Here is a 27172-nt window from a genome sequence, read left to right on the forward strand (position 1 = left end):
GGTGGGCGAAGCCGCTGGGGAGACATGGCCCAGACTGGGTGTACAGGCCTGGCTCTCCTCCGAGGACCCGCCACCAGGTGAAAACAGGACTACATTTCCCAGGATGCAGCTCGGAGCTCCCGGCTTCCCTGCGGCCAATGATCGCGGGCGGGGCGGGGGAATGTGGCAAGCCGGAGCTGCGGAGATCCAAGGAGTGTCAGCTCTTTCCGGTGGGAACAGGAGAGCAAGCTGGCGGCTGAGTGCTGCCCACGACGCTTTCTCCTTGCAGACATGCCCCTCCCACGGGCCCAGTCTGGGCCACGGACGACAGTATAATAAGCAGGTGCCAGGAGTGGGGTCTGATCTGTGCAGGCCCTCTAGGTTCACTCTCCAGCCAGGGAGGCGCTGGGAGTAAGTTATAACAGCCAAAATCGGGGACCCGTGTTTACCGCAGGAAGCCTGGCTCCGGACTATAGGCTGAGGGTTGGACATTTATTCGTAACAGCCTATACAAGACATCTCTAGAGCAGGGGCTGTGGGTCAGAGTGGACCCTTGCACCTGCCAGCAGCTCCACCTCCCGGGCCCCCTCGGACTGCCCTTATAGCCCATAGAGTTTGCTTGGGCAGACAGCACAGGAAGCATCATATAGGTGCAGGCTCAGTCACAGGGCATTAGATGAAGCTCTTCTACCTGGAATGATTGGAAGTTGGCACAGCGGGCTAGTCTGTCCCTTTCCCCATGGGAAGTTCTGCCTCCACTAAAGTGAAGGCTACCTGGACGAAAGCAGGGTCAGGGTGAGGGACCCAGCAGAGACCTGGGAAACATGAGGTGGGTGTTAAGTCGGGCCTGGGAAGGGAGGAGAGATTGGGAGGGGTCTGATTAGGATAGAAACTGATGATCTTGGTTCAACCCCCAGATGAGTGCAAGGTGACTGCAGCAAACTTGGAGCCTCCCAGAAGAGGACAGTGCTCCCACCAAGGGGATGCTCTTAGCATAAGACCAGACCAAAGAGCCCAAGCAACTCCACAGAAGGGAAGGTCTGCTCAGGTCTGGCGAGCAGAGAGTGAAGGAAAGTATCCCTGGGTCCCAGGGCCCAGTCTTAGAGCAAGGAGCTGGGGACCTGACCCAACCCTGGTCCTAACATGTGGCTGTGTAAAGTAGGTAGTGAGCCTCCACTTGTGCGGGAGGTCATAGCCTGGGGAATTTCCAATTTTTGGCTGGGATAGGCCTGTAGAAAAAGCTGTTAGGGTTAAGAAAAAAGGTTACGGCCAGCTGCCAGCAAGTTTCGTAGAGTGCTCTGGGCCCCTCAGGGCTCTCACAGCAGACCTTTTCTGCAGGGCAAGTGCCCTCTAGGCTGGAGTTCTGACCTTGGGGAAAAGGTGGAACTGAGCTTGGCTAATCCCACACCCACTAGCATGCACTAGGGCCCCTGAACCAACCATGTGGGGAGGGGCTGGGCCCACAGGGTCCAGAATGGAAGGTGGGGGACACTGGATGTGGGGTGGGGTGAGACTGGAGGCACAGCCCCCAGGGTCCATGGTGTTCCAAAGTCCCCTGAGTTACGTGTTCAGCTGATGTAGACGCGGTGGAAGTCGTGGGCACCAAAGGCGGCGTTGCACTTGGGGCACTTCCTCTGGCGGGCCTCATAGCGGCCCCGCACACACTCAAAGCAGAAAACGTGGAAGCACTTGGTAAGGACTGCATCTTTCTTGCGGGTGTTACAGCAGGGGCAGGTCAACCGCGCCTGGGCCGGGCAAAGGCGTCAACTCAGGAACAGTCCTGACAGTGCCCAGATCCCAAGCTGACAGCAAAAGGTGGTTCACACTCAGACCACCCCACAGCAGGCTGCACGATAGCCCTGGCAGGTAGGGATAAGCACTTTCCACATGAGGAAACAGGCCGGGGAGCCCAGGTTTCAAATCTAGATAGTAACAGTCTAGACTGTAACCTGGTGGTGATGGCCAGTGGTCACAAGTCCCTGCTGAAGGTCAATCCCTGCTAAAGGTCAATGACCCACAGGCTCCAGCCTGAGCTCCTCCGCCCTGGGGCTTCATCCCTTGCCCCACTAGCCTTCTTTGGCAAAACCCCAATCCTGGCTTAAGCTGACTATTTACCTTCTACCTGCTAAGTCACAGCTGGGCATAGCAGTGCCACTAGAAATCTGCTGTTCTCAACCCTCAACTGGCCCCATCCCTGGTGCTGCCCAGAGATCCTGCTATGGGCCACTTGATTAATTTCTCTCTATGGAGGTTTTATAAATCTCTCTTATCTTGAAATTTCCCACCTGTCGAAAGGTCTCACCTCCTACTCCAGAGAGGAAATTCCCTCCACGCAGCATTCCCAATAATCTTTCTCTGTCCTGCCTGAAATCCCAGCCCAGTCCACTACCTCAGCCAGTCCCCACAAGTATCACCTCTTCTCTAGCTCTCAGAATCCTACCCACCAGGATTTGACAGGCTCCACAGTCTGTAACTTCTCCAAAAGTCCTTCCCTTCTCCTCTTTCAGCTGTCTCCACCCCTACAAGGCCAAACTGCTCCAAAACGTTGTCTTTTTACTGACTCACCCTCCGTCCTTTTTTCACTCTCAGTGAGTCTAGGTGATCTGACCTTCACCTCTACCCAATAACCATTCCCACCAAGACTGTCAAACGCAAAAGGTGTCTTTCATCACTTGCTTCATGTGCCTTCTTGGCACTCTGACTCACTCACCCCTGCCTCCTCGAAACTTCCCCAGTCATCTCCCTCTACGTGGCTCTCCTTCCTTCTTTTTTAAACAATTATTTATTTACTTAGCTGTGCTGGGTCTTAGCTGTGGCATGTGGGATCTAGTTCCCTGATCAGGGATTGAACCAGGACCCCGGAATTGGAGTCCTGGGGTGTGGACTCCAGTGTGGAGTCCTAGCCACTGGACTACCAGGGAAATCCCTCCTCTGTTCATTATTCAAGCTTTGAGGTTGCTCAGGGAAAATGACCCCCGTTTCGTCTCAGGCCACAGGCCCTCCCTGAGTGACCAGTTCCACGTGGCTTCTGCCTTTGCCTCTGCTGACAATCCCCCAAAGCCTCTGTCTTCCACATCAGCCCTTCGCTTTGTCCTCCCAGACAGCCTCCCAAGAAGTCCCACGAGTAAGTACCTCATCCTCAATGTACTTGAGACATAACTCTCCAGCCTAAAACCCTTGGATGTCTCCACACTGACTACTGAATAAACCAAGAATCTCAACCTGGCTCACTAACCTTCAGGATGGCCCCTCCCCACCCCCCAGGCTTGTGACTCATTAAAAGCCCAAGTTCTGTCCTCTTAGCTACCGCTGTCCAGCTGCGCCTCCAGCACGCCTCGCTCAACTAGGGGCCTCCACCTCTGCCTCACCGTTTGGTCGACGCTTTCATCTCCATCCCTCATGGCCAACCCTGACTCTCTTCCGTTTTCCCCTGGAGGCTATGCCTTCAGGAAGCTGGCTGACCGTGCCCCACTCCCTACTGTGCCCAGGGGCTATTAAGGGCTTCCCCTGACTGCCCCCAACCCCTCTGGCCTTTGCCATCACACTGCTCATCACTCAGAGGAAAGAATTACTTGGCTGCCTCCTCCACCAGACTGTCAGTTTCAAGAGACCCAAGGTCAGGCATAGGTCCCACTCCTCCCACACTCAGCACTCTACCTGGTATAGAGTATATGTGCACCACACTTGAGAGCTCTCTTGATTCTCCACAATGGATTCTGCCCAGGTTTTGCTATCCTACCTTATTTCTGGGTTCCCTGGACTACCCCCTGGAGCTCTCACCAACCCCCAATCTGAGATTTCCCAGGTTCATGGGGCAGAACTTAGCTCCACAGCCCTACCTTGTATTCCTTGATCTCCTCTTGGAGGATTTCATCAGCGTCTGCGTAAACTTCCACCTTCCTCTGCTTCTCCAGCTTGCGCCGCAGCCGGGAGATGTCCTCCTGGGGCAGGAGAGGGGGCAGGCTGAGTGCAAGGGTCCTCAATCCAAACCTGCTGGCCCCGGCCCTGCCTCCACCCCCTGCCGACCACACACCTGAGCCCTCTTGAGGTTGAAGCTCTCCTTCTCCCGCGCGGCCCGGCTCTCGGCCAGGCAAGGTTGGATCTCTCGCAGCCGTGTCTGCACGTGCTCCAGCTGCACCTTCAGATCCTCGGCCAGTTGCGCTGCTTCCACAGCCTGAGGTGGGTGGAATGGGGAAGAGGGGCACAGCTGGCCTGAGCCTGGGGAATCAAGTGTGTGGAGCCATGGCCCACAGAGGCTTATGTCAACTGTCCAGTGGTTCCTGCTCTTGGGAGAAGTCCAATATCTTCACTGAAGCTGATTGTCTCCTGACCCCACCAGCCTCACCTCCTCGTCTTCCTCATTCCCAGCACTTCTGGCTCCTGACCTGCATAACCCTCTCTCCTGTCTCTGAGCCTCCACAGGGTTCTCTGCTCCCCTCAACTCCGCCAACACACAGACTTTTTCTCTGAAGTTCCCTGAAGCCTCAGCTCAAATGTCACCTCCTGAGAGAGGCTCTCCTGTTTTCCTTTCATACAGTTCTATTTCCTTCATAAGACATGCTGTGAGTTTCCTGGCGGTTGTGTGGTTAGAATTCCGGGCCTTCACTGCCGCCGTGCATTGCAGCCAAACAAAGACATGCTGTGATCTGAAACAGTGTTACTTAATCTGTGGGATTATCAGCTTGCTCTCTGCCCCTCCTAACTGGAAGCTCCCACTTCCAGCAGAGGTGATTTGTTCTTGTGATCTCCCCAGCACTCAGTGCAGTCCTGGTACACAGCAAGAGCATGACTAATGCTGCTTAAACGAATGGACCAAACAGATAGAAGTCCAGGAGAAGAAGAGAGATGAAAGTCCATGTTAAGCCTTTACCATGACCTGGAGGAGTGATGTCATTCCTAACTCTGTTCCCCTCAGAAGAACAACTACCACGAGCTAGAGACATTTCTTAGGGTTAATACAACTATGTAACAGAGACAGCTAAACAGTGCAGTGGTCATATGGGCTGTGGAGTCAAGGAGAGCTGGGCCCAAATTCCACTTCCACTCTTTCTTGAGCAAGTCAACTACCTCCCTAAACCTCAGCCTTCTCCCTCACAAAAAAGGAGATAACAATGAAAACTGCTGTAGGATTACTTTAAGGCGAAACATGACCCACCAGGCAAAGTCCTCAGCACAGGGTCTGGCACACATTAAGTGTCTGAGAGTGAACGGGGCTGTGCAGGGCAGCAGAGCCAGGCTCTGGCCCAGGTCATCTGCCTCACCTTCCTCTTGTTGAGCTCCAGGGCCTGGCTGCGCAGTGTCAGCTCCTTCTCCACACCCCCAAGGCTGCCCTGCAAGGCTCGCTCCTTTTCCTCCAGCTTCTGCACGGTCAGCAGCTGGGCATCCACCTGAGGACAGGAGTGGGGCCTCAGTGCTAGGGAGCCCCTGCCTCTCCAGTCCCACCCTAACAAGACTGGGGCAGCCCTACCTGGGACTTGAGGCCAAGAACCTGCTCGCCCAGCTCATCCTTCTCCTCCCGCAGCAGCTTATGAATCTGGTTGGCTTTGATCCGCTCTGACATCAGCTTGAAGTTGGCATCGTCCTTTTCTCGCAGCTGCTGGAGCAGCCGCCCGTTTTGTTCCTGCATGTCCTCAAAGGCTTGGCCCGTCACATCCATCTCTGACAGCAGGGCCTCCTCCTCCTGCAGCAAGTGGGCAGGGGCAAGACGGAACGTGGGAGACGGAAAGATCAACTGTAGGGAAACCGCAGGAAAACACGGCTGTACAAAGACCCCCAGAGTGGACCCAGGCCATGTGCTAGACCAGGAGGTTTAAGGAATGCCAACATTCAAAGCTGGGGGAGGGGTGGAGTGGGGTGGGGGGTTGCACCTGCTTGGTGGCACCCAACTTGCGCTGCAGGTGTTCGATCTGCTCCTCTGCCTGACGAATGCGCCGCAGGGCATCTTCATCCGCAATCTTCTTGCTCTCCCTCCGATCCCTCTCCTCCAGCTCCCGGATGCGGCCCCGGAGTTCATCAACCTATAACCTCCAGGAGGGAGCTCTCTCATCACTGCTTCCTGCTAACCCAGGGCTCAACTCTGGTCACCGACTCCCTGCCCTGGGGCAGCCTTTCTGCACATCCCACAGACCCTACCTGTCCTCACCTCAGCCTTGGCCTTGCGTTCCGCTGCCATGAGCTGCACCTTATCCCGCTGTTCCTTGGGCGCAGACTTATACATGTCCAGCAGCAATTTCATCTCCTTCTGGCTTTCCTGGGCCTTCCTGGGGGAGGCACAGGAGGAAGGCTGGGTGAGTAGGGCTGGAGGTCACTGGGCAGGGGTGGGAGGGAGAAAAGAACAGGGCCTCACTTGAGCTCTACTCGGAGACCTTTGAGAAGTTCTGATTCCTTTCTCTTGGCCTCTTCTACTTTGGCCTTCTCCCGATCAGCCCTTGAGAGAGCCGAGGCTACAGATGGGGGTCCCAGAACAGGCCCTTCTCGCTCCCGAAGCTCCCGCTTGGGTCTGGCCTCAGGTTCTCGGCCCCGGGAAGAGGGTCCCTGGGCCCCCGGGGTCAAGGCCTGCGTCTCTTCCTCGGAGGGCACCAGGTCTTCCTTCTTCGCTGATGAGGTATTAAGGGCAGCGCCAGGCATGGAAGCCATCTCCTTCCTGGTGTCGGGAGCACCAACAGGGCCTGGCCCACCCTCTTCTTTCCCTGGGACTGGGGCACTGAGGCTAGAGTCCTCTGGGTGGCCCAGGCTGGGGATGGAGTGAGTAGAGCCACTGGCCTGGGCCCGGAGCTGCAAAGCAGAGAGAGAACAGGGCTGAGGTGAGACATGCTCACTGGGGCCTAGCCACGGCCGTCCCCAGGCAGCCCGCTCCTCACCTTGGCAATTTCAGCCTGTACTTCGCGCAGTTTCCGCTTGTATCGCTGGGCATCCCCCTTTAGCTGGTGGTTGTGGTTCTGTAGGCTGCTGATCAGGTGGCGCATCTCGCGGTTGATGGGCCCTGGAGGAGCAAAGGAAACCAAGGTCAGACTGGTCCCTGGGTTAGGGGCCCAACCCCTCTGTGAGGGGAGAGGCAGGGCCAGAGCCATCACTCTCACTACCAAGAAGAGGACAACTGAAGCCTTATACAGACAGAGTGAGCTCAGCAGATAACTGAAGAAAATTCATTCAAATGTAATCTGATGCTGTGTGTTATTTTTGCTAATGCAGATTTCGCAAATATTTCCAGATTTCCTTCAAAGGAACACGTAACTGAAAATTCACAAAAGTAAGTTAGTCCACTTCCTTTAGCTTTTTAAACAAATGTCATCTTCTTAGTTTCATGTCCCTGGCATTTCTCCTAATACCTCATCTTCCCTGCTTGCTTTACTTTTCCTGGTATACTTGTCACTACCTAACATACATGTTCAATTTTCCCTTTGTTGTCTGTCCTCTCTCTCTGTAACACGGCTCCACAACAGCAGGGATTCTTTGTATTTTGTTCGCTGGTATAATCCCAAAGCTTAGAACTGAGCCTGGCTCAAAAGAGGTGTTCAATAAACCTTTGTAAAATGAACTAGTAGAGAGGCACCCTAAAGGCCAGAGAATCATGGATGGGGCTGACAGCTCCTGTTCTGGCAGAGTTGGCACCATTAGCCACCTCAGGCAGCTGTAAGCCTCACTGCATCTTTGAGCCATGTGGTGGGGTCCCCATTTTTCACAGGGAGATGAGGCTCTGTGAAAGGAAAGGACCTAACCTCTGGACAAGCATCTGGCCACATCAGGGCCCAGCAACCCCACAAAAGGCCCCACCTCAAACTTGTCCTCGCACATACCCGCCTGCTCATTGGCCGCCAGGTTCTGTTCAAACTCGATGCGCAGCATCTCGTACTCCTTGCGAACCTGGGCCAGCGTGTCCTCCAGCTGTATAACCTCGGTGCGTAGCTTCTTCTGCAGCCCCAGCTCATCACTCTGTGAGGTGAGGCATTAAGGACCCACACAAGCCCTGGGCTCATGGCAAGCCCACCTTCAACCTCAGAGGCTCAGGAAAAATTTATTCCCAAGGGATCTCTGGCAGGCACCCTGGGCTCTGACACACTTGACCCAGGAACAACCTGACCCAGAGGGCCTGACCCTTACCCCTGTTCCACGGGCATACCTCCATGTGCTCAATATGCCTCAGGTGGGAATTCTTGGTGGCCAGCAGCAGCCCACGGGCCTCATCCAGCTGGGTCTTCACTTGCAGAGACTCATTGTAGAGCAGTGAGAACTGTGCCTGCAGCATCCGGTACTCCCCTGTCTCCCGGACCACCTCCTCGGGAAGGCTCCGCAATGCTACCTAGGGGCAGGATGTCTGAGCTCACTCAGCAAGAGGAAGGAGAGCTCAGCGCCCACCCTACAGGGTAAGGCCTTCCCAGGCCCAAACACAACTCACCTTGAGGCGCTCATTGGTCCGCACGGCCCCCTGAAGTTCGGCCTGCAGCTTCTCTAGCTCTGCCATGCGGCTATTGGCCAATTCCTGATTTTCCTCCAACTCCGCATTCAGCATTTCAAACTGTGGAGTGGGGAGACCAGTGGGAGGCAGGGCCAGGGCATGAGGCGTGCATCCCTCCCAGCCTCACCATATACTCTGCCCAAGCTCCCCTATATGAAGCAGTGATGGATTCTGAAGGCCCAAGGACAAACCAGACCCAGGCACTTTCCTAAGTGTTCCCAGTTAGGTAGGAGAAAATGTAATACTGCATGGTCAGTGCTGGGAACCAAGGCTTGTATCTGACAGGGGGTCAGGGAAGCCTTCCTGGAAGACCTGAAGAGCAAGCTGAGAAAAGGAGGACAGGGAACAATGACTTTGCAGCACCGAAAAAAGAAAAAAAATGTGCAGCGACAAAAGTGAGAGCAAAAGCAGGACATGGAATGGGACAGTGGCAGCAAGGCCCTTTTTCAGCTACACAACAAGAATGCCAAATGCCTCCAACACAACCAACACCTCTTTCCTCAGTGGTACTTTTAATCCCTTGGACAGCAAGGAGATCCAACCAGTCCATCCTAAAAGAAATCAGTGCTGAATATTCTTTGGAAGGACTGATGCTGAAGTTCCAATACTTTGGCCACCTGATGTGAAGAACTGACTCATTTGAAAAGACCCTGATGCTGGGAAAAATTGAAGGCGAGAGGAGAAGGGGACAACAGAGGATGAGATGGTTCGATGGCATCAGTGACTCAACAGACAGGAGTTTGAATAAACTCTGGGGGTTAATGATGGACAGGGGGGCCTGGTGTCCTGCAGTCTATGGAGTTGCAAAGAGTTGGACACGACTGAGGGACTGGACTGGACTGGACTGACTGACCGACTTTTAATCAACTGATATACGATTTACCTACTTCTTGTTAACTCCTCAACTAGAACTTAAGCTCCAAAATAGGTTTCTGTTTTGTTCTCCAAAATAACTGCTTTCTACCCAGTAGCTAACATTCAGTATTCAGTAACTATTTACTGAATACAAATATGAAACAATAAAACAAAGAACACTGTGAGCGACAGGCAAAGACCTTCAAGACCCCAGCTGATGTTTGTCCTTAATTCTAAGGGGGAAGTTCAAGGGTAGAGTAGAAAAAAAGTTGCAGGAGGGACCAGGAAGAATGCTGCTGCTCACCTTCTGCATGCTGAGTGTGATCTGGCCCCCCTGGAAGCCTGAAGAACTCCCAGACACATAGTAGCCAGAGTTGAGCTGTGGAGAGAAGAGATGGACACGTGCGTGTGGAGAAGAGAAGTTAGGGCCCCAAGTACTCTGTTCAGGCTCCATCTGACCCAGCGCCTGAGCCTCACCTGCTCTAAGGCTTCTGCCAGGTGCTTATTAAGTTTTTGCTCTCGCTTCCGCAACTTCTCAATGTCCCACTGCAGGTCCTCTACTGTCGTCTCCATCTCCAGCACTTTGGTCTCTGCAGATGTCACTTTATCTTGGAGCTCAGAGTACTGGGGACAATGAAGGGGACAGAGGCTTAGATGACAGACTTGGCTCTCTGAGATCCTTGGGTGTCCAACTAATCCAAACCCTGTCCTGGTTCCAATCCCGCCCCAAAATCCCAACTCCCACCTCCAATGAGATGCGGTGGTGCTTCTCCTGTAGTTGGGTGGCCAAGTCCTGCAGCCGCCGATTCTCACGGCCCAGTTCTCGGGTGCGTGCCCAAGCCGCCTCACCGGGGGGCTCACTGTCCCCTGGGAAGGCAGGGCTCAGGTAAGAGCCAAGTCCAGGGCAGTGGGTCAAAGCACTAACTCATTCTGGAGTCTGCTATATGCCCAGTGTGATCCACCAGCTGTCTTGCCACTTTCTCATGACAAAGCCAGGAGTCTTTATCCCCACTGTACAAAGGAGGAAACCAGCTCAGAGAGGAGAGCCATCTGCCCAGGACACCCGGGCAGGACTGACAGAACTAAGGCTGGGCCCTTGATGCTATGCCTTGGATGGATCAGTAACTGCCACTAAGATTTGTGAAAAGTGCTCCCAAGAGGTCTCCAGCCCTAAGGGAGGAGGACCCCCTCCCCCAGTATCAACAACTCCTTCCACCCATCTCTCTAGATCTCAACTCCAGAAATCAAAGCCAGATCCCCCACTGACAGATTAACCCTTCTCCTGAGAACGTGGCTGATTTATCCCTTGGGGAACTGTGGCTGCCTCTGGGCTAGGAGCACTGAAGAGGGGATACCATGGGCACCTCGGGGGTGGGGGCATAAAGAACTAACCTCGGCTGTATACTCGCTGACACAGTTCTTCCACCCGGCGCTGCAGGCGGTCAGAGGCCTCCACAACACGGGACACAGCTGCCTTGGAGAACTCCATGCGGCCCTGCAGCTGCAGCTCCACCTCCTCACTACTGCTTGCACCAAGGGCTACCACAAAAGCCAAGGCTGGCTCACTGAGAGGGGGCCGCAGCTGCATTGGCAGGGGTTCTGGGAGGGACGGACAGACCCTCGTGAGGACAACAGCAACAGTCACCACTGCTCTGTACCAAGTTCCAGACTGAACCCTTCAGCACTCTACAGCTTACTAAAGCAACACAACCAACACCTGCAGGACTGTGTGATCCCCACCTCAAAAGTGAAATAACGGAAGTTCAGGGAGGCAATGTCCCTAAGGCCAGAGAGCTACCACATCACTTCCTCAGGGAAGCCTTCTCTGCCTTCGCCTATCTAAACTAAAGTGCACACACACTAACTCCCTTTCAGCTTCCCCGCTCCCCCACTTCTTTCTTGTGGTTTTAATCTCTTCCTTCGCTAATGGTTGGGGCAGTAAGTTATCTCTTTCTTGTTATTTTTGTCTCCTCCAAATCTACAGCAATGCCAAATACACAGTCAACATTTAATACTTTTCTGAACTACAGGTGTCAAGATGTGAATTGCACTCTTAACCATATCACTCAAATTTCAAAGCCTGTGTTCTTACCCACTGCCCTTTGTGGCCTAGATATGAAATCAATTGTGTGTGTTAGCAGGCAGGGAATTCAGCAGCCTAATAATATCAAAGTCCCCTCCTCTCCAGGACCTTTCCCAGACCTTAATTAAGCTTCCCAGATCCTAGGGCTCTGGCCCTACCCCTCAGTTCCGAAGTCCCTGGCTCTGTGAGAGGGGTCTCATCACGTGTCGGCCCCTCCTGGGTCCCAGGTGCCTCTGTCCCTGAAGACAGCTCCCCCTGGCTCTCATGGTGTCGGAGAAGGGCTTCCACAGTTTCATCCAGCTGAAGGGAGAAAGCACCAAAAATGTTATGAATCCCTCAGGTGCTTCCCAGCCTGATAGTCCTTTCCTAGTAGCTGCTGCTGCTGCTAAGTCGCTTCAGTCGTATCCGACTCTGTGCGACCCCATAGACGGGAGCCCACCAGGCTCCTCCGTCCCTGAGATTCTCCAGGCAAGAACAGTGGAGTGGGTTGCCATGTCCTTCTCCAATACATGAAAGTGAAGAGTAAAAGTGAAGTCGCTCAGTCGTGTCGACTCTTAGCGACCCCATGGACTGCAGCCTATCAGGCTCCTCCACCCATGGGATTTTCCAGGCAAGAGTACTGGAGTGGGTCGCCATTGCCTTCTCCATTCCTAGTAGAGGGGTCTGAGGATTGGCAGCTGGATCAAGGCCAGGTCTTCGAAAGAAGAGCGGCATCCACCTGGGCCCAGTAGCGATTGACAATGAGGAGGGTGGCGTCATCTGTGGCCTGCCGCTTCTCCAGCTTCTCAATTCGTTCTCGGAGTTCGTCTTCACATGCCTGTCTCTGTTCCAGCCGCTCTGCAAGTTTCTTGTTCTTGAACTGCAGAACCTTGAGGTCCATCTCCTCCTACCAAGGAAATAAAGGGGCCAAGAAGAGGGTCAAGCAGGGCCCAAGGACCCAATCACAGAGAAAGAGAAGAAAAGCAAATGCAACGGACAGGAGTAGAGAGCTTCCCCAGATGAACTGCCATTAGGATTTAACGAAGCTCAGTCACCCACAGAGAAAGCGTCTCGATTGTGAGGCGGATCATGTTCTGCTTCTGCCTCTTCCTACTGAAGTTTTTGACAAACCACACGCCCTGTGGGAACCTGTTTTCTTATCTGTAAAGGGAAGGCTGACGTTGTGTCCTCGGTTTCCTTCAGCAGAGTGTTCTGTAAAGTGGATCTTGCTAAGCTTGGGGAATTGGGAGTTAAGTTCAGGACGATGTGGAGGGAAAACAGATGAGAGTTCTAGCAAGTTTTGAGGCAGGAACCCACGAACCGTGGAAGAGATGCCTCCCAGGCGAATGGGCTCTATGAGCGTGGTGGTGGTCTTCTCCTCGCGGCTCAACTTCTTCTCCGGGGGCCCCGAACCCCCATCCCCAGCGGCGCGTTTGTTGCCGGGTCCAGACATGGCCGCGGCAGCGAAGAGAGGAGCAGGGTCTCCCGAGGGACGTCAGGCAGGTGGAGGCTGCACTCCTATCACCTGCAGAAGACAGAGCGCAAAGATGTGGAGGCGGCCGGAGCTCCGCAATCACGCAACTCCCCCTCACCTACCAGAGGGTCCCCGCCCCGCCGGCCCTAAGCCCCTCACCGGCAGCAGGATCAGCCCACGGGCGCCATCTTGGACCCCACCGGACGTCACTAGCCTCGCCAGCACAGAGCGCAGGCGCCAGGGGCAGTCCCGGATGTGGCGAAATAGTCTTAATTTCCTGTTTCTATTGGTCTCGCTTTGTCCCGCCTCTCGGGTCTGTTTGGGTTTCTTTCCGAACCCTCTTCTCTCCGTGATTGGCCAGTAAACAGTTCCCATGGTAACCGATAACACAGGTTTACTTTCCAGTCCTAAAGACAACGCCTGCCCCAGATTAGCAACTTTGAAAGGAGGCTATGAGGGCGGGGCTTGCATCTTATTACGCACGCGCACTCTCTTCTCACTGATTGGAGAGAGCCATATACTTTTCCCTGGCCCCAGGAATTCCCTTAGCAACGGTCACCGTTGAGACGAGGGAGACGCCGCCAGCGGATTGGCTGCCCCGGGCATCTCTGCATCGCAAATTGGCTGGAGCGTCGATAGAGGGCCAGGCCTTGGCAGTGGCTGCCTGAGAATCGGCTGTCCCAGAACCGAGACAAGACAGATTCTGTGGTGACCCCCAGCACAAAAGAGCGACAAGATGATCCGCCGGAAGTCCAGCCAACTCCAGGGACTAAAAATGCAGTCGGAGCTTGTACAGCACTACGAACTGCGGCGAGAACCCGAAAAAGACCTCAGCTCATTGGATGAATCGGCCACGCGTATGGGAACAGGTGTGCGGACCGAATCCGGGACCGTGGCTTCGGTGGATGTCGATATCGATCCTGCAGCCAACTTGTTCCCGGTGAGGACGGGACAGTGATCCGATCATGGATGTTTAAAGAGGGTTCCCCATCTGGGCGCCACCCGACGTTATGTTTACTAAAGTTTAAGAAGTTTCCCCGGGCTGCTTTGGTGAGGAGGCAGAGGTGTGTGACCCCGCTTGTTAATATGCTCGTGAATAGTACTTAGGGATCGCTGAAGCCCAGCCCGCCAGCATTGCTCCTATCTAGTCCTCAAGATGAGAAAGCAACTTAGCACGTTCTTAGGCCGATAAGAGATTCGCAACTTGCCAATAACTAGGGGCCAGAAACAACACAGCCCTGCCTTTCCCAATTCGCTTTCTCTCCGCAGCCACCGCTGCCCCAGCCCCGGATCTGTATATGGTGAGTATAAAGTTTTGGGGGAAAGTTACCCTTCACACTTGTATTATTACTTTAGGGCTTCCCAACAATCCTGTCAAACAGCACTGGTATCCCCATTTTACAGATGAGGAAACTGAGGCCCAGAGATGCAATTACCTAAGATGACTATAAGCCAGGTCTCCTGCTGTCCCAGTCCAAAGATAGAGTGTGAGAAGAAGGTAGCCAAAGACTGAGAATGTAAATGTATCATTGCCTCTATGGAGCATTGTACAAATGGGGACAGCGAGGCTCACAGAGGGAAATTTGCCCAGTTAAACAGCACGGGAGAGGCAGAACCCAGAACTCAAGTTTCCTAACTCTAGGTTTTATAAATGAAGAGGATTCTAAAAGTTCATTTAAGCCATTTACAGATGGAAAAAGTGAGGCCCAGAGAGGAAAGTGACCTACTTAAAGTGACACAGCAAGTCAGTGGAAGGGCCAAACCTCTAACTCAGGTCTCTTGGTTCCCAGTCCAATGCACTCACCACCACAGTCGTATCATCAAACTAATGCATGATGGACACCAACACGTTTTTCCCTCTTTTCCTATGACAGGAAGTACCTGGACATCCATTCCATGCACATGCTGGAGAAGACAGCCAGCACTGAGGAGATGAGGGAGTATGGGGGCGGGGGGTGGCGGGGAGTAGGGAGGGGAAGAGCTAGCTTTGGGGGACAGCTGAGGGGGAGGTGGGCTGGGAAGGCATGAGGAATGCCTGGCTTCAAAGCCTGTTGTGCACTAGTGTGGAGCAGGGAAGGGAGACTCTAGTTGTCACTGATTCTGTCTCTCTCTCCCAAGGGTGCTGGCTGAGCTGTTGGGACTAGGTTCCCCTGAGAAGAGCCTGCGGGATGCCATCACTCTGGACCTCTTCTCCCATGCACTCATCTTCTGCCGCCAGCAGGGCTTCTCCCTGGAGCAGACCTCAACAGCTTGTGCCCTGCTCCAAGATCTTCACAAGGCCTGTATTGGTAAGAGGAGGGGGCTCCCCGAGGGCCTGAGTCCAGGGCAGAGTAGGAGGAGGCTGGCACAAGTGATCAGGGGAAGTAACAGCAGGATTACCACCTGGAATCTTTGTTCTGTCATCACAGAAGTTATCACCCAACAAGTTACTTCACCTTTGAAATCCTCTATCTCCTTATCTGTAATCAGGCTATGACACTAAAGTTATTAAACTGTTCCGAGAAATGTTATGTGTAATATGTGTAAATATATGCACAGTGCTCAATAAAACAGCTCTTTATTCCTGAAACCCATTTTCTACAGAATGTTTAATGAGAGCTAAATTATGCTTTCCTGTCACTTCCACTGGAATATACACCTCTTAAGGGCAGGACCTTGTCTGTCTTGTTTAGTGCCTAGAACAGTGCAGAGTGGGTACTCAATATTTGTTGCCTAGATCCTAAAGCTTAAGATCAGTAAGTAGCTGCTGCGTGAGTAAAATGTGATTATCAGGGAGGGGACTCAATGTCATATCTTGCTTTCCCTCCCAGAAACCCCCTTGGGCAACGTGGAGGAATGTTACCGCTACTTCACCAGTGTTCTTTTTTGCCACGGAGTCAGGGTCAGTTTCACTCTCCCCATCCCCCCACCCCCATAAGGTCCAGCCCAGCCTCCCACCCTCTCTCAAACTCATTACCCTTATCTTCCTCTGAAGGCCCCAGTGGGCTCTTCCTGCTCCTGGACCGCCAGGCACTTGGAGAAAAGGTGATGGTTTCGGGAGGTGGTCAGTCCTCTAACTCCCAATCATCTCCACAGCGCCCCCCTTTCAGTATCGACCTCTTTAAGGAGGAACAGCTGCTGGCCCTGGCGGATTATGTGGTGAATACCTACTTCCGCCATTTCAAGCTCTACAAATATGTCTTCACACCCCAGGTACTGGGCTAGGGGCTACAAGAGGCCGCTCCTCGTCTCTCCTCTTTCCCCAGTGCAGTTGATTTCCTCCCTCTTCCCAGGTGCGGCTGGATCTCTCTTTGACTTACATGGGGCTAAAGCCACCCAGCCTCTGGTCAGAGGATGAGACAGGTAAGGGAGAATGCTGGGGCGAGAGCTGGACTGCACTGGGGCTGGGGCTGAAGCCTCCTCCTGCTTCTGGCTTACAGAGAAAGAAAAGGGAGGAGAAGTGGAACAGCAGGCAGTCATCACACAGGAGGTGGAACCAGAAACAGTGGTCCAGCCAGAGCCAGAGCCAAGTGAGGACCTGGAGGGGTTGGGGCTCCCTGTGACTTTGGGCAGGTGTGAAATGAAGGGTTTAGATCACATCAGGACTTCAGCTTTTTCGTTTTAGTCATGGTGTCCTTTCTCCAAATGATTCCTTATGGAGAATGCATGTTCCAAGATGTTCCAAGATGCGACAAAATAAAAGCACAGCTGCTGGGAGTGAGGCAGAAGCTCCAGAAAAGGATTATAAAACCAATGACAGTAACAGCCAGCACACATCTGGCAATACTATGTGCTAGGCAGGCCTTGTTTTAAGCATTTTATATACATATATTGCCTGTGCCAAGTGGCCTGTGGAATCTTAATTCCCCAGTCAGGAATTGAACCTGTGGCCCAAGTGGAAGCATGGAATCCTAATCACTGGACCACCAAGGAATTCCTGCATTTTACACATATTAACCCGTTTACTCCTCTCTCAATCCTAGTCGCTAAGTGTTACCACTGGATTTTACACAGGAGGAAACTGAGGCATAAAAATGTTCAATCACCTGCTTGAGGTCACACAGCTGCTAAAGGAGCAATTGGGAAATGCAGCATACACAAACCCTCTGCCCATCTTTCTCTTCTAGAAGGGCTGGCTGACATTTCCTAAATTGAAGAAACACTGCCAGCTGGGTCACTCCTGGGGTAGTCCCCCTTGAAGGTCGTGCATGCCTGGCTAGGGGGCAGTCCCTCAGCCCCATGGCCACTCCCCTGACCCGCCCCTTCTTCCCCGCCCCTGCAGGCCAGGTCTCCATCCTCCGAGCCTACATCAAGACCCAGATGAACAAGGAGCTGCGGCAGCTCCAACAACTGGTAGAGGAGCGACTCAAAGCCAGTGAGGAAAGGCTCAGCAGCAAGCTGACCACCCTCGAGCGGCCCCTCCAGCTACCTCCAGGCAAAGGCAAGAACAGGACCAAGTGACTCCCTGCGTTTTCCCCAATAAAGGCCTGGGCCAAAGTGGCCCCACCACGCCCCACTCCACCCCCTCCTGAGCACCTTCTGAGCTTCCCTGCTGAAGCCAGACACCAGACACAGGGGACTGGCTCTCTCTGGCATGTAGCAGGTTTTATTGCATACGTGGTGCAGGCAGCACAGATAAGGCCAGGCGTGGCACCCTGGTGGCTCTCTTCCACCCCAGCTCTGATCTCAAAGCCCTGGCTGGCGGGGACAGGTGTACCACACTGGTCTCTATGATAATATGATTGGTGGTGGGCCTGGCCAATGGTGGCCTGTGGCCAGAGCCCAGAGGGGCTGGAATGATAAAGAACCTTCTCCTGGAGAGTTCTGCATCCTCCGGGATGACGTGCTAGCCCAGCACTAGCATGGCCTCATCCTCGGCGATAGCAGCCGAGTCCCCCTCCTCTTCAGGGCCCATCATGGGAAAAGGCCCTGGGGGCCGGTGCTGGAAGAGGGCTGCCCGGTTCTGCTGCTCACCCTTCTTCACCCAGTGTCCGTAGAGCCGGAAGGCACAGTTGTCGATCAGGCGCCGCACTGGCCGCAGCGCGTAAGGGTCCCTCAACAGCGCACTCTTGGTCAGTGGCCGGATACGGTGGGCACTTAAGGCCACCCGTCCAGCGGCCAGCACGGTCCACACTGCCACCTAGGAAGGGGGGTGGTGTGAGCTTCCCTGGCACAGTCACCATAAGAAAAATCCTGGGACGAGGAGCAGGCCTAGACCCTGACACGCTCAGGCTTACCCGAAACCGCTGGCGGGGGGTGAGGTTCCAGGCTTGGCTGCCTTCACAGCGCTCAAAGAATGGGTGCTGTAGGGCTTGCTCAGCTGTCAGGCGCTCCACAGGATCCACCTGCAGCAGCCTGGAGATCTAGGGGAAACCCCAGAGCATGAGGGGCAGCTCTTGGGCCTCTCTCCTCGCCCACTTGCAGCCCCAGCTCACCAGGTCTTTCACAGTGTCTGAACGGTCGTCCCACTCGGGTGAACTAAACTGGTACTGGCCCTCCATGATCATACGTAACATCAGGATCTGGCGTCGGTGCCAGAATGGTGGGGAGCCCGCCAGGAGTGTGAACAAGATCACCCCGCAGGCCCAGCTGGGAAAGAGGAGTGGGGAGGTGGGGACCAGGTGATAAGCAAAGGTGTTGAAGAACAGTAAACAAAGGAGGAGGGAAGGGCGGGGAATGGGAAACTCACAGATCGACCTCCTTGCCGTAGCCTGGGTGAGTTTCATCCATGGAGCACTTAAGGATCTCTGGTGCTAGATACCCTGGAGTCCCACACAACTCTGGGGAGAGAGGCCTGAAATGGATGGGGTGTCACCAGCCCCCTCAAGGACCCTTCACACCAGACTTCTGCTCAAGCCTCACCACCACCAGGGCCACAGGTGTTTCCATCCTGCACCTGCCAGCCTTCTGCCAAGTCTCAGTGTTAGAGCCTCACTTTGATGAACAAGTACCTACCAAGGCTCCTGGTGGCCTTCCTGGGAAAACCTGGTGTTTAGGTTGACTTCAAAGCACTATCCAACTGTATCATTTGCCTCCTCCACCAACCCTCACCTCACACAACTTATTACCATGTTTTATATACATACACACATAGAAAACAGAAATTAAATCTTTTTTGCATTCCTTTCTGCCCAAATCTAATCCTCCTCCTAGAATCTCTACTGCGGTTAGTGGAACCACCACTCAACTCAGGGGAGTGTGTAGGAATATGGGATTTCTTAAGGCACATTCTGGGTGTGTCCTTTGTTGAAAACCCTTCTCTGGCTTTCCATCATGGCCTCAGGGTCAAGTCTAGATTCCTAAAGCACAAAGCCTTGCATGACTTGATCAAAGCCGGTATTTTACTTTCTTCTACCACTTCTGGCACCAGTTCTTCCACTCTAGCAGGTACACTGTGATCCGTGGCACACTTCCAAGAGGTCTTAAGAGGCCTGAACTGAGAAACTGACTTTCTCTTGGCAAATTCCTTCCTGGATAGACTATTTACTGAACACCTCCTGTGTGCCAAGCACCATACTAGACACAATGGCAAATTCAACGTGCCCTTAGTAAGCTCACCATCTACCAGGAAGCACATAAACAGCGTAAGACGTGTATCATGAAGGGGGGGAGATCTAAGAGCAAAAAGCAGCGGCTCTACCCTGACCTGAAGCTTTCAAGTAAAAAAACTGAATTATCCAAGCCATGGGAGATGGTGGAGTGGGAAGGGGCAAAAATGATTCAGAATGGAGAAGCGTGTGTGGGAGCCCAAAGGGAGAAAAATACCTGCACGTGGAAGAGTAAGTCCACAGAGTAAGAGCATGAGCTCTGGAGTCATACTGCCCAAGTTCAAATCACACATGACCTTGGGCACGTCACTTCACCTCATTAAGCCCATTTATAAAAGAGAGACAGAGATACGATTTCAGAGTTGTTAAGAGGATCTAGAGAAACAAGCCATATAAAGACTCCATGTGCTGCCTGATTCAGAGCAAGTGCCCAGTGAAGGTGGTGGTTCAGTTGCTCAGTCGAGTCCGACTCTGTGATCCTATGGACTGAAGCACACCAGGCTTCCTGTCCTTCACAATCTCCCAGAGCTTGCTCAAACTCATGAAGGTTAACCAGTGAAGGTTAGCTGTTAAGAAGCCCAGGGCAGAGCCACTGAAAGAGAGAAGTGGCCTATTAAAGGCTCTGGGGAGTCCCGCAGTTGAATTTTGTCTAGTTCGCCACTTGCCTTAGACATGGTTGTCACAACAAATGTGTTAATGTGAGGGGACCCTGAGTCCCAAGGGATCAAGTGAGCAGCACTGTCGGGCCACATCAGGCTCCTCATGGCATTTGAGCAGCACACCGTGGCCCTGCCTCTGCCAGACCCCAAAGGTGCAGCTGAGCCCTTCTGTCACTGAGTGTGTGCTAAGTCACTTCAGTTGTGTTCCACTCTTTGCAACCCTATGGACTGCAGCCCACCAGACTCCTCTGTCCATGGATTCTCCAGGCAAGAATACTGGAGTAGGTTGCCGTGCCTTCCTCCAGGGGATCTTCCCAACCCAGGGATCAAACCCATGCCTCCTGCATTGGCAGGTGGGTTCTTCACCACTGGAGTCACCTGGGAAGCCCCACTGTTCCTCTCTCCCCATCTTTTTCTTCCTATGACAAGCCCAGCCTCCCCAGGTCCAGGTCTGAGCCCCTTCCTCTGTGGGTCCCTACATCTGAATCGGTGCTCCTTCCTCCTGGCTCTCCGGCATGGCCCCCTGCCTGCTGTGTGCCATGATCTATTCACTCCATCCTCCCCAGGGCAGGGAACCCACTTCCATTTGCACACTAGGCTTTGCACCCAGTGGGTAACTGGCAAGCGCTCACTGACTTTCCATGGGACCCAGTTCTCAGACCCAGCCAACCAGTCCCAAGCCTAAGCCTCCATCCCTCCCAAGCCTCTCAGAGCACCAGGTCCCTTCACCTCGAAGCTTCTCGCCTGGTTCCAGGTGGCAGGAGAACCCAAAATCTGAAAGTCGGATCTGCATATCATCATCTAGGAGAATATTCTCAGGCTTCAGGTCTCGGTGTACGATGTTGTTGTTGTGGAGAAAACTCACTGCTTCCAGCAGAGACCTCATGATGGACCTGGGGGAGGCGCAGTCTCCTCTGCTTCTCCCTGCCCCGCCCCACCCCCTGCTCATCCCACGGGCTGCAGGCTCAGCCATTACCTGGTTTCTTTTTCTGAGAGGGCCACCTTCTCTGTGAGATAGTCAAACAGCTCTCCCTTCCGCATCCTAAGGGACAGGAGGGGTTGGGAGATGGGTGCAGCTCACAGTGGAGGCTGAGAAAATAAGCCAGTGCTCACAACAAATACCACGGAAGAGGCCAGTCAAGGAAGATCCCTCTGTAAGCAAATGAGAGGGCCTCGAGACAAAGCACTCCAAGAGTGAACCAGATGTCAGGGGCAGTTTGGTCCAATGTGCCAGCAGTCATAATCTCTGCACTGTGGGATGTCCCTAGCAGTTCAGCGGTTCAGAAACTGTGCTTCCAGTGCAATGGCTGCAGGTCTGATCCCTGGTCAAGGAACCAAAATCTCACAAGCTGCATAGCGTGGCTACATTACAAAAAAAAAAAAAAAAACTGCATTGTGCCAGAAGGGGGCTATTTTAGCAATAAATGATCATTTACAGGAAGTCCCTGTTATCTGACAATACATTAAAAAAAAAAAAAGCCTTTTGAAGTGAACCTGTTTAGACCATGGGCCAAAATTTCACAGTTAATAGTAGCAAAAAAGTTGAATAGGACTTTACTTTGAATTTTGCTTACTTTATGTCTCTTTAAAAACTGAGGTTATAATTGCAACTCTGTATCAATTCTTGAAATAAAGAACACATCAGATTCTGCAACACTGTTGCATGGTGGTGAAGCAGACACTTCCTACTTGCCCTCCACTTTTGCAGAGGTCATTTCTGTCTGAAGACTTTGTAAATTTCTCCCAAGTGCCTTTCTTAAACATCTGGTATCCGAACCATTCTCTTTTGAATTTCCTTTGTAACTGGTTTGCATTATAACACCGTATAATATCTGACATTCAGATTCAGACCAACCAGAAAAAGAATCAATGGGCAGAGAGATTCCAGTGGTGAGTGTTAAAGATTGAAAGACGGGTGAGGGAAAAGTCTGTTTATACATGGTCAGTTCATGAATGAACACCTTCCTCTTAAAACAGAGTCTCATGAAGACCCTTTATATTTAGTTGGTCACTAAGACTCTTGAAGAACTTGCCTCAATCAGGGCACCCAGGAAAAAGGGCCCGCACCCTGGGCTGGCAGGTCTGAGCCGGAGCAGAGGAAGGTGTGAGCAGGGTGGTCTTCAGCCCACTGCGCTGTAAGGCTGGGGAAATGTGAGGAGGAGAGGAAGAGGCTTTTTGGTCAGGGAGGGGGATACTCACAGGTCAAACACCAGGAACATGAAGCTAGAAGACTCGTAGGAATCGATGAGAGTGACTGGGGAAAGAGGCAGAGAGGCAGAGAGACAGAGATGGAAAGGAGCAGCTGCACACCAGAGGGCCTCTTCCACCCTGAGGCAGCAGGGGGCCGTTCCTGGGAAGGAAGAACTGGAGGAGGCAGGAGGGGCCCAAAGGCTGGCCACACTTTGATGAGGTGCAGCAGAGCCAGGAGCAAGGGAGCAGAGTGTGGAGGCAGTGCTGGGGCAGGTGGGCGGTGGGCTGGGCTAACAGGAGTGGGGAAAGCAGCCTCACTGATGTGGGGGTGGCCGGCGACCTGGCGAAGGATATGCGTCTCCCGCCGCGTGGCCTCTCGCACCTCCTCCAGCTGCTCAGGACTCAACCGCTCGGCTGTCACCTCCATGATCTTCACCGCAAACTCCTGGCCAGTAGCCCGATGAACACAGCGGCGGACCACAGAGCTCACTCCTCTGCCAGAGTTGGACAATGCACGAGTCAGGGCCTCCTGCCCTCTCGTTTCCATGCAGAGTGGAGCCTCGGCAGCCTCACATCCTCTGCACCAGACTCCGGAGACCCAGCTAGACAAGGTGACTTCCTGAGGAGCTCACCTTGGCCTACTGGAGCTTCACAGCAGCCTCAGTTAGAGACCTGGGCACAAGGAGCAACATCGAACTCACAGGGCAGGGAGGCAGGGGTCTAGGCTCTGCCACTCCCTCTGGAGGTGAGCCCAGACACTGAGCCCCTAAACCTGCCCCATGCCCCTGAACCCCACAAGGAGAAGGCAGGAAGAAGTGACCTAAGGCCCCCTCCAGATTTTACCCACTTCCATGGTTACCCCATCTAAATCCCAAACTTCCCCTACAATACCTCAGGTGAAATAAACATTGGGCCATTGACTGGAAGACCAAAGTTGAGAAGAAGATCTTGGGTTTAGGCCACAAATTGCCACTAATTAACCTCTAAGTGACTCCCTGACATAAGGTCTCTGGGCTCCCACTTCATCAGCTCTGAAATGTAGTCAACAGCATCCTTAAGGGATGCTGAAAGGCATTAATGAAGCACAGACAGGAAAGCCCATTTGGCTTTGTAAAGACAAAGCCCTAGGAGACTTTCTTGGTGGTCCAGTGGTTAAGAATCCACCTGCTACAGCTGGGGACACAGGTTCGATTCTGCTCTGAGAAGATCCCTCATGCCAAGGGGCAACTAAGCCCAGGTGCCACAACCACTGAGTTCATGCTCCAGAGGCTGTGCTCTGCCACAAGAGAAAGTCTGGGTGCAGCAATGAAGAGCCAGAGCAGTCAAAAAAAATAGACAAAGTCCTAGGAAATTCAATGGTGGTCCAGTGGTTAGGACTCCACACATCCACTGCAGGGGACTCAGGTTCCATCCCTGGTCAGGGTACTAAGATCCTGGAAACCGGATAGCACAAACAAAAGAAAAGAGAAGAGACGAAGTCCTAGACAGGGATTTCCTGGCTTGGGCTCTGTTACCAACTCCGTATGACCCTACAAGTACTTCAGGCTAAGGTGCAAATCTCTCCAGAATCTGTCCTCATACCACATTTCACATTCTGGTTCCCTGGCTGCCCTTCACATAACCTCATTTCTGTGTTCCCAGGGCCTCCTTGCATTTACGGAACTCTTTTGCTTGAAATGCCTCTCACCTACCTCTCTGCTTCAATCAATGGATACAAACTATTGGTCCTCCAGCTTAACACAGATACATTACACTGTGGCAAGGGCACTGTTCTCTACAAATCTGAATTCACATCTCTTAGGCGGCTGAGAACCCTCCAGCTGCCACAAGGCTCAACCACTTTCTACTCTTTTACTCTTGGCCACTTCACAGTTTTAATTTCCTGCCCAAACAGTAAGGGCATTGGAGTTTCAGGTCCTTGGTCTAGTTATTATTCATCTTTCAATGAACCTCTGAGAATTTGTGAAAAGCTGCAGACCTCTGCCACACATACCCAACATTTTTATAATTTCAGGGGATGAGTCAAAGATCCTCTGAAGCCATTCCTCGAAGAATCTCTGCTTTAAGACTCAAAGTAAATGCAATGTCAACCAATTCTTCATTTATTCTCCAGGAAGAAGGGAGCACTCCCTTCTCTGGTATCCTACAGTATTTTACCTGTAGGAGCATTCCCTTTTAATTAAGCCTTCCTATTATATGTCATGACCGCCAACTTGGAAAACCTGAGTCTTTGGACTCAAACTCCAAACTTTTCCTACTGATACAGCCTAGTATCTTGTTCTCTGAAAGTGAAAGTGTTAGTCACTGAGTTATGTTCAACTCCTTGCAACCCCACGGACTGCAGCCCTCTAGGCTCCTGTCCATGGAATTCTCCAGGCAAGAATCCTGGTGTGGGCAGCTACTTCCTTCTCCTGAGGGTCTTCCTGACTCAGGGATTGAAGCTGGGTCTCCTGCATTACAGGCAGATTCCTTACCATCTGAACCACCAGGGAAGCCCTGCCCACGCCTTAAATGTAAAGACTTCCCCAAGATCCCTTGGCCCTCCTGTTCTCAGGCTACATACACTCTCAGTAATCTTATCCACTTCCATGACTTCAACATTCATACCCAGATGCTACCCTCCCCTCCTTTTCTTTAGCTACATCACACCGCTTGTGGGATCTCAGTTCCTCAACCAGGGATTGAACCTGGGCCATGGCAGTGAAAGTCCAGAATCATAACCACTAGACCACCATGACTCCCTAAATCAGGCCAACATATCTTGCTGAATGAATTGCTTCCCAAGGTCCTAGAGACATCCCTCTGTCATCATGACCTTGTGAGTATAGTCTTAACCACTGAACTGCCAGGTGGGTAGTCCTTCTTCCAACTTTTCCCACTCTTAACACACTCTGGCCACTATAATCTTCTATCTATTGCTTTAATTGGCTCTTTGCTGTGCTGAGCCTTTGCACTACCCTTCCCTCTGCCTGGAATATATCCTGCCTCAGTGTATCATCTGTTCATTCTCATTCTTCAAATCTCAGCTCCATTAATTACTCTTGTTCCATCACCTTATTTATTATTTTCTCCCTAGCACTTACACTGAACTTTAACTTGTTTTCATGTTTATTGTCTCTCTCCACCACTCGAATATAAACTCCAGGAGAACAGAAATTTTATAAGATGTAGGATGTGGGTCTCACATCTCCAGGGCACCCAGCACACTGTACATGCTTTGGAAATCTTGATGAATAAACGTATTAGCCACTGCCTTTACAGGTGAAGCTTTCCTTCTATGTGATGCCTGCCGAACTCCTAGTCATCCTTCAAGACCCAAATATCACTCCTTCTGGGAAGCTGTGATTTTCTAAGACCCAACAGTACTTTTTACGCAGCCTAATGCTACTTGAATGTTCCTGTGTCTCTTTCCATCACTTTACTTGGAGTACCTCCAGGGCATATATGGTCCATGGGGTCACAAAAAGTCAGACAGCACTAAGAGACTTTTAGTTTCACTTTCCAGGGCATAAATATCTCTTCTAACCTCCCCATGTTTATCTTTGTGTCTGGCAAACAGTAGGTGCTTGAATTATGTTTGTTGAACACATACATGAATGAACTGGTGAAAAAATAGGGGCTGACTCAGAAGAAGAGTCTAGTCACCAAATGTTTCTCCACTCACTACTGAACTTTCCCATTTAGAACTTTCAAGGGAAATGTGTTGGAGCAGGAAATGGCAACCCACTCCAGTATTCTTGCCTGGAGAATCCCATGGACAGAGGAGCCTGGCAGGCTATACTCCATGGAGTCGCAAGAGTCGTACACGACTTAGTGACTAAAGTAAGCAAGCAAGCATGGGAAATGTGTATCCTGGCTAGGACCTGATCTTTCTGGACCTCTGTTTCCCTAGACGTGGCCTTACCTGCCAATGACGTCTTTAGGGTCGTACTTCTGATAAAATTCTTTGGCCGCAGCCCAGTCGGGCAGCTCATCCTCTGGCCCCACGTCCAATGTCATTCTGAAAGAGGTGGGGGCCTGTGAGGAGGAAACGGAGGGCAGTGAGGGCAAGGAAGCCCACAGGCTCTGAAAGGACGCACATCGCGGCTCGCGGAGGCGCAGCCCTTGTGGCTGGGGAGCCAGGATCCTGGGGGATGGGGAAGGGGTGGGGGAAGGATTGGGATAGAGGAGACCCCAAGAAAGGGCCTTAGGGATTGGGATGGGATGGCAAGGCAGGGAGGGGACGGGGGAGGGGGAGGGAAAAGGTACGGAGGAAGAGGGGAAGGGGCACCCAGACGGGAGGCTGTTGCTGCGCAGGCGCACTTGGGCGGGCGCTGGGAGGGGGCGCAGGGTCTCGCGCGGGCTCACCAGCGGGGGCGGAGAGAGAAGCCAGAGTCGATCAGAGGCCGCCCTGTCGCGGGGTTCGCCCCTAGCCTCCTACCTTACCCACAGGCTGTGCCGGCGAATACCTCAGGCCCCGCCCCCATTCTGTCCGCCAATGGATATAGCCACCCAAAGACTGAGGTTCAAAAATCCTTCGGATTGGAAACTGGTAGTCCAATAGGAAGCCGAGAGTCCCGAGGCTGGCCCCGGAGGTCGAGCTCTGAGTTACCTAAGGCTGCGACGCTGGGGCGGGGCTTCAGATACGGCCAGTCAGGGCACTGTATCTGCCGGGACCAGCTTGTTCAGCAACGGGCCTAGTGGCCAGAAAACAGACCCGGAAGTTAGGTTTACCGGTAAGTGTCACCTCCTGGTACCTGGTACGTTGGCCTTTTTGGCCTTCCGATTCCCACCCGGACTTGGGCATGGTCTCCTCAGTCGCTCAAAATCACTGTCTGAACTTGGGTGTTAAAAATATTAGCAGCCTTGTCCAAAGCGCCTGCTTTAAGCATGCAGCCTGGTGCTGAACTTGGCTGCTTGTATGAGCCACGGCCTTTCAGCCAGAAGAAGCTTTCTCATCCTGTGGATGCTCTGACTCGGATACCTCCAAAT

At 52.8% G+C, this 27172-nt stretch overlaps 3 protein-coding genes across 4 annotated transcripts; 1 reads left to right on the forward strand and 2 right to left on the reverse strand.

Moving 5' to 3' along the window:
* Positions 1-477: 477 nt before the first annotated feature.
* RNF40 (ring finger protein 40) lies at positions 478-13019 on the reverse strand. Its single transcript, XM_068967270.1, has 20 exons — positions 12985-13019; positions 12673-12876; positions 12091-12258; positions 11531-11672; positions 10682-10888; positions 10035-10156; positions 9767-9913; positions 9594-9668; positions 8375-8494; positions 8099-8278; positions 7776-7911; positions 6840-6961; positions 6326-6753; positions 6122-6239; positions 5847-5996; positions 5447-5659; positions 5241-5366; positions 4013-4153; positions 3819-3920; positions 478-1724 (listed from the first exon to the last, which is right to left on the reverse strand). The coding sequence occupies exons 2-20, from the start codon at positions 12802-12804 to the stop codon at positions 1548-1550; spliced, it is 3006 nt and encodes a 1001-aa protein (XP_068823371.1). The 5' UTR covers positions 12805-12876; positions 12985-13019; the 3' UTR covers positions 478-1547.
* Positions 13020-13561: 542 nt separating this feature from the next.
* On the forward strand, positions 13562-17265 carry CFAP119 (cilia and flagella associated protein 119). The gene is made up of 9 exons (XM_068969212.1): positions 13562-13765; positions 14095-14126; positions 14700-14765; positions 14944-15113; positions 15636-15706; positions 15901-16017; positions 16098-16167; positions 16245-16334; positions 17087-17265. Exons 1-9 carry the CDS (start codon positions 13562-13564, stop codon positions 17263-17265), a joined length of 999 nt encoding a protein of 332 aa, XP_068825313.1.
* Positions 17266-17410: 145 nt separating this feature from the next.
* On the reverse strand, positions 17411-26633 carry PHKG2 (phosphorylase kinase catalytic subunit gamma 2). Of its 2 annotated transcripts, none has more exons than XM_068966955.1 (10): positions 26549-26633; positions 26106-26218; positions 22547-22695; positions 22211-22265; positions 20988-21053; positions 20741-20904; positions 18494-18584; positions 18240-18393; positions 18042-18167; positions 17411-17944 (listed from the first exon to the last, which is right to left on the reverse strand). In XM_068966955.1, the coding sequence occupies exons 2-10, from the start codon at positions 26198-26200 to the stop codon at positions 17651-17653; spliced, it is 1194 nt and encodes a 397-aa protein (XP_068823056.1). In that variant the 5' UTR covers positions 26201-26218; positions 26549-26633; the 3' UTR covers positions 17411-17650. The 2 variants fall into 2 exon arrangements, with proteins under 2 accessions (XP_068823056.1, XP_068823055.1); XM_068966954.1 differs by having other exon boundaries at positions 22520-22695.
* Between the last annotated feature and the right edge of the window lie 539 nt (positions 26634-27172).

Source organism: Capricornis sumatraensis, chromosome 3, assembly GCF_032405125.1.
Source record: "Capricornis sumatraensis isolate serow.1 chromosome 3, serow.2, whole genome shotgun sequence".
NCBI lineage: Eukaryota > Metazoa > Chordata > Mammalia > Artiodactyla > Bovidae > Capricornis > Capricornis sumatraensis.

Excerpts from the sequence above, each read along its gene's own strand:
- PHKG2 (XM_068966954.1), bottom strand. The coding sequence starts at position 26,200 with ATGACATTGGACGTGGGGCCAGAGGATGAGCTGCCCGACTGGGCTGCG. Across the intron at positions 22,696-26,105 it reads CCTAAAGACGTCATTGGCAG|AGGAGTGAGCTCTGTGGTCC; the intron begins GTAAGGCCACGT and ends CAACTCTGGCAG. Across the intron at positions 18,394-18,493 it reads TACGGCAAGGAGGTCGATCT|CTGGGCCTGCGGGGTGATCT; the intron begins GTGAGTTTCCCA and ends CCTCTTTCCCAG.
- CFAP119 (XM_068969212.1), top strand. The coding sequence starts at position 13,562 with ATGATCCGCCGGAAGTCCAGCCAACTCCAGGGACTAAAAATGCAGTCG. Across the intron at positions 15,707-15,900 it reads TTTTTTGCCACGGAGTCAGG|CGCCCCCCTTTCAGTATCGA; the intron begins GTCAGTTTCACT and ends TCATCTCCACAG. Across the intron at positions 16,335-17,086 it reads CCAGCCAGAGCCAGAGCCAA|GCCAGGTCTCCATCCTCCGA; the intron begins GTGAGGACCTGG and ends CCGCCCCTGCAG.
- RNF40 (XM_068967270.1), bottom strand. The coding sequence starts at position 12,804 with ATGTCTGGACCCGGCAACAAACGCGCCGCTGGGGATGGGGGTTCGGGG. Across the intron at positions 5,997-6,121 it reads AACGCAAGGCCAAGGCTGAG|GTTGATGAACTCCGGGGCCG; the intron begins GTGAGGACAGGT and ends TGGAGGTTATAG. Across the intron at positions 4,154-5,240 it reads TGGAGCTCAACAAGAGGAAG|GCTGTGGAAGCAGCGCAACT; the intron begins GTGAGGCAGATG and ends CACCCACCTCAG.